This window comes from Engraulis encrasicolus, chromosome 20, assembly GCF_034702125.1.
Source record: "Engraulis encrasicolus isolate BLACKSEA-1 chromosome 20, IST_EnEncr_1.0, whole genome shotgun sequence".
Lineage (NCBI taxonomy): Eukaryota > Metazoa > Chordata > Actinopteri > Clupeiformes > Engraulidae > Engraulis > Engraulis encrasicolus.
In genome coordinates, this window is record NC_085876.1 from 349,232 (window position 1) to 361,386 (window position 12,155).

Below are 12,155 nucleotides of genomic sequence, written 5' to 3' on the forward strand. Positions count from 1 at the left end.
GCAACAGACTCCTCCAGATGTTTTACCAGTCTGTCATGACTAGTGTGCTTTCATATGCTGTGGCATGCTGGGGCGGGACCATTAGGAGGAGATGCTGGACGCCTGGACAAGCTGGTGAGGAAGGCAGGATCTGTTGGTGGTACAGAATTGGAGGCTCTCAGTACCACAGCTGAAAAGAGGACATTGGGCAGATTGGACTCTATAATGGACAATGACCACCATCCCTTGCACTCAGTCTTTGCCAACCAGCGAAGTCTGTTCAGCCACAGATTCCTCGCCATTCCCCGCAAGACTGACAGGCTGTGTAAGTCCTTTTCCCCCAGGGCCATCCAGCTATTTAGCACAACTCAGAAGAACACACTGAAGGAGATTGTTATAGGTGACTGGACCGCATAACCAGCCCCCTGCCCTAAGCCCCCTCCATCCCCCATCCATCCCTCCTCCAACAATCAGTAACAGCTATTGCAACGAGAGATTTTTTATATCTGAATGTTTAATGTTAAATAATCATTTTTTTGTATGTATGCTACTAGTAGACACCTAAATTTCCTTTGGTCCTTTGGTATTAATAAATGTTACTCTACTCTACTATTTCCAAAAATGGGACAGTATCACTAACTCTTTTTATCTACGGCTGTGTGCAGGAGGAATGCAGGCTCTGGGACTCCATCTGACGGACCAAAGTCAGCGCCTAGTGCAGAACTGCCTGTGGACTCTCAGAAATCTCTCTGATGCTGCCACCAAACAGGTTGGCAAACTTTCTCTCTGTCATTCTCTCACTCACTCACTCACTCACACTCACACTCACACTCACACTCACACACACACACACACACACACACACACACACACACACACACACACACACACACACACACACACACACACACTCTCACACACACACACACACGCTCGCTCGCTCGTTGTGCACTGTGGAAATTGACCCTTCCGCAGCCCCGCTGTGATGGAGTGACCATCGCTACGGTTGTGGGTGTGTTCTGACTGTCCCAGCAATGAGCCTGGCTCTTTGGTGTAGCGGTCAGTGCCCCAGTTTACTACCCCAGGAGGTCCGGGTTCCAAGTGGGGGGGGATTGTGAAACATAACATTTGCCATGTACTTTTAAAATGCTTCATTTTAAAATGCTTCATTCATCATTAAAAGCCGCGTAAATGTCTCTCTCAGCGTTGAAGATGCACTGTGTAATATTTGTAGTAGTTTATTCCTAAAAGTTATGCTGCCCATTCACAAATGTTACCCTTTTCATGAATACTTACCACCCCCATTAAATTCTATGTATTCATTATGACTGAAAAAATTGCACTTTTCAAACATGAAAAGGGGGATCTTCTCCATTGTCCGCCATTTTGAATTTCCAGAAATAGACATTTTTAGCTGCAAAACTTACTGTACTTTATTCATACTAGTAAATATTAGTGAATTATTTTGTAAATATTCATGAATTAAAGGAACAGACCACCCTTTTTTGATTTTCACATATTTGCAGTATTTCCAGCATTATTCATGAATGTGCATATCATTTTCTTCTCAGTGTTTTCAGTACTGAGATTTATTAGATTCAGTACTGGGATTATTGGATCAGAATTATTAGCATAGCTGAGCATAATCACTGGAAATAACTGGTAACTTTAACATCAAGCCACAAGTGATCACTGGACGAAATTAAATTGCTGTTTTACACTCTGGTGAATTTTATATTCATTTTAAAGTGGTTTATAAGTACTTTTGATGATGTTTTATTTTGTACCATAGACTTGCATTGCTATGCTTAATTTGACTGTACTGTTAAACGAGGCAATGCAAACACGTAGACAAAAATGATATGCATATTCATGAATAATGCTTGGAAATACTGCAAATATGTGCGAATAAAAAAGGGTGGTCTGTTCCTTAAGATCAAATTTGGCAGTAGACAACGCAGTTTCAACGAGCAGCATAGTTGCAATACCTACTATGTCCACCACCTTACACATTGCACCTTTAATGGTAAATACGCACACATGCGGCAGCCGGTATGAAGGGTAAAACCACACAGGTGTATGTCCTGGTTAAAATGGGTTAAAGTTAGGGATGTGCATTTCGGGCAAAAACACTATTCGAAAATCGATGGCCACTATTCGAATGTTATTCGAAAATCGAAAGAAAAAAGAAAAGAAAAAAAAGACGTGCGTCTGCTGACACTGCTTGAAAACATGTAAATTCCGCCGACGTACCATAAAGAGTCCAATACTTATTTACTGTGGCCTTCCATCTACAGCACGAGGGGGGAGCAATCGCTAGAAAATGCTGTCGACTGTACACCTCTGAACGTCCAGCAGCACGTTCACTGGAAGAGGGAGTCTGTGCGTCCGTGACGTGAAATATTTCTCATTCCCTTCCCCTCCTTCCATTCTCGTAGCACTGCAAAATAAACCCCACTGAAGAACAGTTGTTCGCTAGTTGGGCTAGACAGTATCCCGATTTGCACGGCTACAGGGGTGGTATTTACTTCGGAAAAGTTTGTTTTCCAAATCCGAAGCAACTCCACGACCCCAAATAGTTGCAGATTATAGTGTAGTGAGCCAGATAAAATCGCCTCAGCTAAGAGTGCCATGTTTACTTAGCTTGTTAGCTTATTATTATTAGCGTTAGAGATATTGAAATACGGTAACCTGCCATTGTTGACACCGACATTTGGCTAACAGCTACAAGGGTAACTTACCTTGCAAAAGTTTACGCTGGACAAATCTGACGCAAATTGACGTGACATTATTCACAAATAGTTGCAGATGACAGTCCATGTTTACAAACCAATCACCAATTGCAGATTTACAGTGTCCACTATTTATTGATAAATGCCCAATGCCCATTCCTGAAATGCACGAGATGCATGCTTTTCCTTTGCTGTAAACAGTGTGTGTCGGCGGGGGGCGGGACGCTTTCAGACACACTGGCCTTGTGTTGGAAATGAAAGATGAATGAAACCCTGCAGTAGTTTTCATTTCGTTTTCGTTTTTTAATGTGGGGTCTGCATTTTATATGAATGTCAATGTGGATTTTGAGACTGTCTCGATTTTGTTTTATTCGACAGGACTATTCTAAATTCGAAGGACTAACGAATATTCGAACATTCGAATATTCGAATATTCGTGCACATCCCTAGTTAAAGTACAAGCAATGCATATGCTTATTTATTAGGTTCATTAGAACAAAAATCATTTAATTCATACAATACATTAGCTGTGGCTGCAACACTTTTGACATCTGGAAGTATAAAAACATTAATGACTCCTATGTTTCCACCATAGTGGATCTATTAAGAAACTACAAGCTTGTGTTTGTTGAACATGTCTTTCCCGCGGCCCTTCACTGATAGGGGCCGAAACAAAGGTGACCATTTCGACCATTCGGCGGCGATGCACAACATCAACCAGCCACCACGTACACCAAAGAAGCTCACTCCATGGACTGTGGGGGAAGGAAATGGTTAAATAGGGTTGCTTTCTGTTTGACTTCAGAGCTTGCTGGGTTGGTGGAATACTTGGCGTCTTCACATAGAAACTTCTCCGGCCATTAGTAATAAAATCTGTAGTGCTTACCATCTGAGTTGCTTGCCTGTCGATGTTCGTTTCATTACTACAGCTGCCTTGCTAATTTTAGCTTGCGTAGTAAGCTTAAAACATTGAGGGAACAATTGGTAATGTGGAGTAACCTATTTGAATTCCGGATATAGAAAGTCATCCGAGTACTTCACCTATACTATGCCTAGTGAGGTATTTTGACGTCCTACATAGTTAATTCCTGATTTAAAAATTTTTAAAATAAAAATACTGCGTAGGAAGTAGTAGGGACTTTGGGACGCCCCCACAAGTTTACCTGGTTGATGGCATGTTCCAAGACTGACTAACTAGGAAATGGGGTCTGAATGTCAGTTTAATGAGTGATGGCATGTTCATTTTTTTATGTGCCTTAATGCGAGTGTGTGTGTGTGTGTGTGTGTGTGTGTGTGTGTGTGTGTGTGTGTGTGCATCCATAGGAGGGTATGGAAGGACTCCTGGGAACCCTGGTGCAGCTGCTTGGCTCTGACGACATCAACGTGGTGACGTGTGCTGCTGGCATTCTCTCCAATCTCACGTGCAACAACTACAAGAACAAAATGATGGTGTGCCAGGTATGGGATGTCTTGATGTCTAAAGAAGACACCAGGCACCATTTTCTAGTTATTCACCTTAACTCCTACACTGAGAGAGTTGAATTAACATTACTATTACTGTTCGGACAAAGCGAGAATAAGCAACTCCTAAGTTACGTTATGTGGATTTACTCCTCATGCGGCTATACTAGGTATTGAAGGCAAAAGTCTTGTATGGGAATTTAATTAATTCATTAATTTAATAAATTGCTAAACACAGAATTAATAATAAGTTTTGTACTGGGTTACTCAGCAGGGCACATTGAACAGTAAGGCCTATTCTCTGTGATCAGCTAGGGTACACAAGCAGAAAAGTAGATCTGAAGTTCTGAAAGTTCTATAGTAGGTTGGTTGTACAAAGCAACAAGGACAACAAAATGCAATCAAATGAATAACTTTATTAACTACTAAGTAATCTAATAAAATGCATTACATTCAAAATCGCTTAAATGGAATAATAACAATTATAAGGCACAATAGTATAAACCAAGAAAGAAAATAAAAGGGGGGGAAAAGAAAGAAGGGGGGACAGACTTTCAGCCTGTGTGTGCGTGCGTGCGCGCGCGCGCGCGCGTGCGTGTGTAGCAGAGGTCTGGTTGCTAGGCTACCACGTGTGTGTGTGGTTGACTAAGCTAGCATTAGCTACAGAAAGCAAAGACAATGGAAAGGCTATTGATAAGTAGCTGCTCAGCAAAGGCCTAATGTCGTCTAGGCAGGGCCCAAAGGGTCCACAACAATGTCTGGGGTTTCTGTAATAAATGCACACAACTCCGAGTGGAATGGAGAGAGAAACGAAGGGGAATGACAGTGTAGTCAGTGGGCGGAACTCGCGCTGATTACTATGTGCGTGTCTGTTGCTGGGCAACAATGGTGTCCGCTCGGCTAGGTTAACGTTAGCTTCAGAACCGTGAACAATAGAGATAGCTAGCAGCTATGTAGCAAGTAAACCGTGTGGTTTCAGGCGCTTCAAGTCCTGTAGTGGACGCGCAAATGTATCAAAAGGTTCTGGAATTAACGATAACAAGTTTGAGTAGAACCGGGAGAGAAAGAAAACGAAATAAAAGAAATAGCAAGTGGGAGACGTTGCCGTCTACGCAGCCATTACGAGTTGTAAAACTACAGGAAGTGGGGTTTCAGCGTGCTTGTGTAAACGTTGCAAGCCCAACGTGGCTATGGCTAACTTGCAGAGAGCTCCAAGCAGAGTTGGCTATTCAGAGAATGGTTTACTACAGATTATGCACTAAAAGTGTACTGAAATGCTCTGAGGGTTCTGAGAATCTAGTATCTCGAAGGGGAGAGAGTGAAAGAATGAGAGAGAGAGAAGGGAAAGAGAGATGGAACTCTAGTGGCTATGTTTGCACTATATATATTGCAATGTGGAGCTATGGAATCTTTTTCTCCTCATCCTTACCCAATGTTGTCTAACACTTGTCTAAAACCAAGATTTGTGAAGGTGGATGCGCGCAGTGCGCAGTCGTCCCAGGTGTACTAAACTTTGTATTAGTTTTTTGCTGCTACTAAGTATTGTACCCGAAACACAATTTCGTTGCCTTTTTGACAATGACAATAAACTCTTGATTGATTGAATTGTTTGTCTATGTAAACAAATGGTTAGTGTCGCGTTGAGCTAACCTAGGGCCGGATACGGCCTGTTACTACAAAAGGCGCAGCGCGTGTATTTCTGGACTAGTAAGCAAAACGGTCACGTTATGACGATCCTCAGAGAGTTCCGAACATTGATGGTTAATCAATACTTGAACTATTCTGTGCGAACGCCACAAGCGGGGTCACTAGGCTTAGTAGCCAGTAATACAGAATGAGTTAGCAGAGGGTAACCTTAGCTAAGCAGATGGATAGACAGAGAAGCAGGAGAAATGCAAACAAACATGTGCACATGAAAAATAACTCAAGTCATAGTTCAAAAACACATCTATCTCAGTACATAAGCTATGCCCAGTGCCTACTGTGTGAGATGAAGGGGAAGACGTCCAGTTTTCCAAAGGGCTCGGTGCGTCCCTCTAGAAGTTGGGGTTGCAGTCCAAGTTCTCGTCCTCTCAAGGGTTTTGGGGCTGCAAAGGAGTCTTTGTTGCAGCTTGAGATTCGTCGGTTGAATCCCAAATGCGAGAAGTTGGTCCACGGAGGTGTGCGTGGCTATTTCTCGCAGTGAGCCCGCTTTTAGCTCACAGTGTCCGGATAAAGTGTTGAGCTATGTCCAGGCAAGGTCTCAGACTTGAAGTGAGGAATTCTTTGCAAAGGTGTTTTAAGCTTACAGTGTATGTAAGATGAACTAAGCAGTCTGTTTTTTATTCGGCCGGATATCAAACAATACTTTGTCCAAAGTTGTTGCGCAAGTCTCTCTTTAGTGTCCTGTCCGTCCAGCAGCCAAGACCAGAGTGAGGAACAAAGGGCCCTAGGGAAACACTTAAGGTGTTGCCAGGGGGTGTTCACTCATGGAAATAGCTACTAGCCACAACTGGCTAACCCTAACCACGGGACAGTGCAAAATGAATGGGTGTCAATGGAGTTTTCTACCATTATAATTTTTGTGTTTTTTTATAATTTTTTGTCCTGAAATATTAATATTAAGTTCGAAGCTAGAAATAATAAGACCCCATTTGAGTAGCGTTTCGATTATTTTGCACCACTAGATTATTATATACTGGGTCACAAAGCTCAATTTTTATGGGGCCAAACCCATAAACATTAGTGCGATGCTAGCGAGTACAGGGTGAAATCAGAGAGTGTTTATGGGTAGTACGAGAGAGTAATCTCGCTACTTTTTCCGGGTGGTACTGTCCACTAAGTGGCGCCATCCAGACAGCGCAGAGGAGCGCCAAGGAGCGCAGAGGCTGTTGAAATGAATGGGGTCCCATGGAGCTCAACCACGATGCTGCCATTGCTTTGGGAGAGAATTGGTATCATCATTTCATTTTATTTTTCCAAAAGGCAGGATAGATTATCCTTTCAAACAGCACTTAGTTTGAATGTTTAAACTTGCTGGATCTTTGTAAAATACGTCTTTATTGTCAATATGACGTCACGAGTGGCTTCACACACTGCGTTTGGATTGGTCGGCCGGCTGCGTTGCTGTGATCACGACGGCCGTAAAGCAATTTTGTTAGCAAGATGCTAGCGGAGCCTGACTCATAAATGCCAAAGCTGTAGGAAATCAGAAGGACATAACTCCCAGGTTATTGTACATTTCATTGAAATCCACATTGGTTTCTCAGAACTTACAGTAATATTGTCAAGTTTCAGCAGACAGCGAGCACAATTGTCAGTTATTAGCGCCAGCCTTATGACCTCTGCTGTCTCGACAGCGCTCCCTAGGTGAACTGCAGGCACGGGTTTGAGGGCGAGATTCAACACTGTATGTAAACCCACTGTGGTGAAATCTTCTAACCTGCTGTAAAACTACACACCTGAACGATTTGTCAATGGGGCACCTAAGTCTCCATCCCTTCCGGGCGGCTTCTTGGGCTGGCAACGGAAAAACTTTTGACTGGGTTGTAATGGACTGATCAAAGCTATTTTCCAACCCACCTCGCATTTCCCCGTGGATCACACATGCTGTGCCTCAGAATTAATAACAACCAATGGTGTGATTGTTGACTTCACTTGGCAAGCCATTTTTGAGTTGTGAATGTGCAAAAATATGTAATTATTTGGACTACACAACAGACGTTGCATGTCCGACGTGCAGCCACTTAAGCCACGGTGCAGCGGTAGGGTTGGCTGTGCCTCGGTTCAAGTCAGATATGCGAGGCGCAAGTGTAGTCTCCAACACAGTTTTGCACAAAAGCTAAAATAACGTTTCTTGCGTGCCGAAAATGAGTGGTCTTACGACGCAAATCCAAACCTTTCAAATTCACTGTCATCATATGTGAAATCCAGAGCACATGCCAAACGGGATGAGGATTTAGCTTGACTCGCTCCATTGACTCGCATTCAAAATTTTGCGAGCTCCTGCCCCATGTATCGGAAGTAGAAGGGCGTGACTTAGGTGCCCCATACAGCCTATTGTTAAACAACAGTCATAGTGCTTACCAGGAATGTTTTGTTGATGATATTTGTGACTGGAAATCGCAGTAGCAATGTATTTAGCATGGGTTCCCCTTTCCATTCCATACATTTTCCCACATGAAGGACTGGCCTACGCTCGTTACTGCAGTATGCATGCAAAGCTAACTGGCTACAATGGGAACCAATGAGACTGAGCCTTCTCCCTGTGTTCTAATTTCTCTGGTGTTGCCCAGGTGATTGTGAGTGGGACTTTGATCACAGCGCCTCCTAAGGGAGGAGGACTGAGGACAACATGGACAGGGACCCTGGGCCCAGCCATTTGGTGATCGGAGGGGAAGTAAGATAGTGTTCATCAGGGAAGCAACTCTTAAACTAATGATTATTGATGACCTTCTTCTCCATCATCAGTTTGAGTCACATGATTCTCACAACTTTGTCATGAGTTTCTCTGCGTAGACAAGTGGCAGGAACGGTACCTACACCTCCATCAAACGGTCCAAGTCATTTTTTATTTTTATGAGCTTCCTCATGGTGATTGTCTGAGAGATGAGCAGTCAACGTAATCATTGTATCCTAAAAGGATTGCCTTGAAGTGACATGATACACGTAGAATGTTAAAAAATGAGAAGGGACTAAAAACATGGCTTAACGATTATAATAATTCTGGAGAGGCATTCAACTGTTGAACTGTGTGCTTGCTTTGCTCAACCTGTGTATCCTGAAACACCCTGAAAAGGTGTTTAAAGAAGACTCTAGGCATCATTTTCTAGTTGTTCGCCTTCACACCTATCGGACGAGCCTGAACGAGGGTGGTGGAGGGAAAAAAAAACTTGCCTAGGGCTTGGTGATCATTACGATAGCGATATTAATTAGGGATGCAAATGATTAATCGACTTTAGATTAGTTGTCGAGCAAGAGGTTGCTCGATTAAAATGTATTAATCGCGATTAACCGCTAGAGGGCGCTAGAGACTGTTGAGTGGTTCTCGTTCTAGTCCTACTCAAATCCATGGTGCGCAGATTTTATCTATTAAATCGTCATTAAATCGTCAATAGCGATGAGTCTTTTGGAGATGTGTACTTGAATCTGTGATTATGCCAAGTCCAATGGTGTAAGTTGTTACTGCTTGAATTATGAGAAAAACGATCTTTCAAGACAGGCACATGTCACTGCAAGCAGCATTTTACTGTAGGGTTAAGCTTGCTAGGTTAGCTTAGCGTGCTAACTAGCGAAATCACAAACGTAGTCATTTCAAATTGTGAGCTGTAATTTTAATCACTACACCCTGTCAGATATCAAGAATAGTATTAGCTGAACTGGGCATGAACATATATGACCATGCATGAAGAGGAGCACCATCTGTTCAATTTCAGGTGAATCCATGGTAGCTGTAAGTGTTGTCATAGCTCCATTCATTCTCAATGGAGCCTGTTAGCTTATTAGCTCTCCTTACTGACACAGGAAATAACTTTTTGTTGTTCAGAAACGAACTTTGTTGACATTACTATCCATTATGGACAACAACACACTACCCAACATATGGCATTTCTTTATTTTGAAGCGTATTAAATTAAAATGCTTGTGGTTGGCTGACACATGCAGACAAGTCCTGAGTCTGATCACGTTTCACTCAACGTTGTCTGTCATATAGGCAAGGCGACAGAGGGGGGCGTGGGGCTACTAGTTCACTCAGAGCCTATATACGGCTCTGAGTTCACTCTGTGTAGACCTCCTTGCTCCTGGATGAAAGCAATGCCTCCCCAAAGGTGGTTTGGAGATGCCATAGAAAACAGCTTTCTTTTCCTAATGCATAATTATAATTATATTAGAATAATATAATATCAATATTACAATAAAATACAATATGAGCTTAATGATCATAATATAATTCTCATAATATAATTTAATATAACAATATACTTTTTGAACTCAGTGATATAACTATTTAGCTGATATTTTAAAAGGCCCTATGAAATTCAGGTGAAAAAACGCCGCTTATCAATTAATCGAAAGTCGATCGATAACACTATCAACTAATGATTAATGAATTAATCGATAATTTGCATCCCTAATATTAATCTATTTGTTCTTTATTCAAGTGCCCAACATGACGTGTTCAATATCAATGGCAGCTCACATTAAGGAGTCACAGGACTTACTGTAGACTGTATAGACGCTTTAGAGATCAACAGAAAACATTTGTGAGGGAATTTGTTGATATTGAAGCAATAAATGCTCCGATTATTTTTTGACTGGAGAAATGGAGTGAGGCTACAGACCCAGACGTAGTAGTGGAGCTCAAGAAGCTGCGCGGAACTACAGGTCAGGCAAGAACCAGGCAACAACATGACTACACTTTCAAAAAAATAGATGCATCATGTCCAATGTTGACATGCATGCAAATAGCCAGTCATAACAAGTGCCGCACAAAATGCCAGTTGGAAGAGACCCACATCAAGTTAGGTAGCACTTACACACACGCACACAACTAACAGCAGGAGCACACAGCCATAGCTATTGAAATCTGCATTTCCGAAAAGTCAACCTTCAAGCTTCAAGATGATAATTGGGCCAGTAAAAATTAGTGTTTGTCCGAATCCGAGGGAACAAATTCCTAACATGACCCAAATCAAAGTATAATATATGCACGTATTATAACTTTAACATGTCTGAAACAAAATAACTTGAATAGTTAATATAACCAATAAGACATAATGAACGTCATACATATATTGTGATTATATTTTTATTAGGTCGGGGGCATTGAAGCACTGGTCCGGACGGTCTTGCGTGCTGGTGATCGAGAGGACATCACGGAGCCTGCAGTGTGCGCCCTTCGGCACCTCACCTCCCGTCACCAGGATGCAGAGATGGCCCAGAATGCCGTGCGGTTGCACTATGGCCTGCCTGTGGTGGTGAAACTCCTGCACCCGCCCTCACACTGGCCACTGATCAAAGTGAGTACTGTAGCAAAAGCAAGAAGAGAAGATGACGGAAGTTGCACCAGGTCATGGTTTTTGAGGTTTAAAGGTGCACCGTGTAATATCGCCCATTCACAAATATGACCTTTTTCATGAATATTTACCACGATCTTCACATTACATACTTCCAAGTATTCATTTTGACTGAGAAAAGAGCACTTTTCTGAGTAACCTGTATTGCTGGAATTAATACTGCCTTCTTTTTTTTGGTTTTGCTCTCTGTTATTTTAGCTTGATTCCATGTTTGGATTTCGTCGTCTTTTTTTTGCATTTGTTGTACAACTCTTTTATAGAACTTTTTCGTTGAATATGCAGTTTTATGAACATTTTTCATGTCTTGCTGGACATATGGTGGAAACGACAATTTTTTAAAGTGGCTTTCATTGGATGGTTACAGTTATATGAAAACTTTGAGATTACAAATCGGCATTATCCAGGTGTCATTGTGTCTTTCGTGCTTATTTTTCCCCCATACAGGCCATAGTCGGTTTGATTCGTAATTTGGTCCTGTTTGTGCAACCCCTTTTTCCCTTTCGAGAAATACCTGAGTCGTTTGCTTCAGCGTCGGACGACCGACTAACGACCTTAGTTGTAAACTTTGGAACGTCGTTCTTAAGACTGTTGCTGTCAATAAATAGTTGAATCGTTCTTAAGAAGGAAATTGCTATTGTCGTTAGCAAAGAACGACCATGTTGAGAAATCCAACCCTGGTGTCATTGTCTCTTATGTGCTTGTTTTATTTTTTTTTTCTTCCCCCTCCAGGCCACAGTTGGTTTGATTCGTAACTTGGCCCTGTGTCCGGCTAACCACGCCCCGCTGCGAGAGCAGGGAGCTATTCCACGCCTGGTGCAGCTGCTGGTCAGGGCGCACCAGGACACCCAGAGACGAACCTCCATGGGGGGCACTCAGCAGCAGTTTGTGGTCAGTGTGGTTCAAGTTATTTTATTTGTCACATACTTTA

General features: G+C 42.4%; 1 protein-coding gene across 1 annotated transcript in view; it reads left to right on the forward strand.

Moving 5' to 3' along the window:
• LOC134436097 (catenin beta-1-like) overlaps window positions 1-12,155 on the forward strand; it is a 76,823-nt gene that overhangs the window by 40,164 nt on the left and 24,504 nt on the right. The window contains exons 8-11 of the mRNA XM_063185125.1: window positions 645-748; window positions 4,035-4,169; window positions 10,967-11,170; window positions 11,957-12,115. Of these exons, the coding sequence (XP_063041195.1) occupies window positions 645-748; window positions 4,035-4,169; window positions 10,967-11,170; window positions 11,957-12,115 (602 nt within the window). The remainder of the gene's footprint in view (window positions 1-644; window positions 749-4,034; window positions 4,170-10,966; window positions 11,171-11,956; window positions 12,116-12,155) is intronic.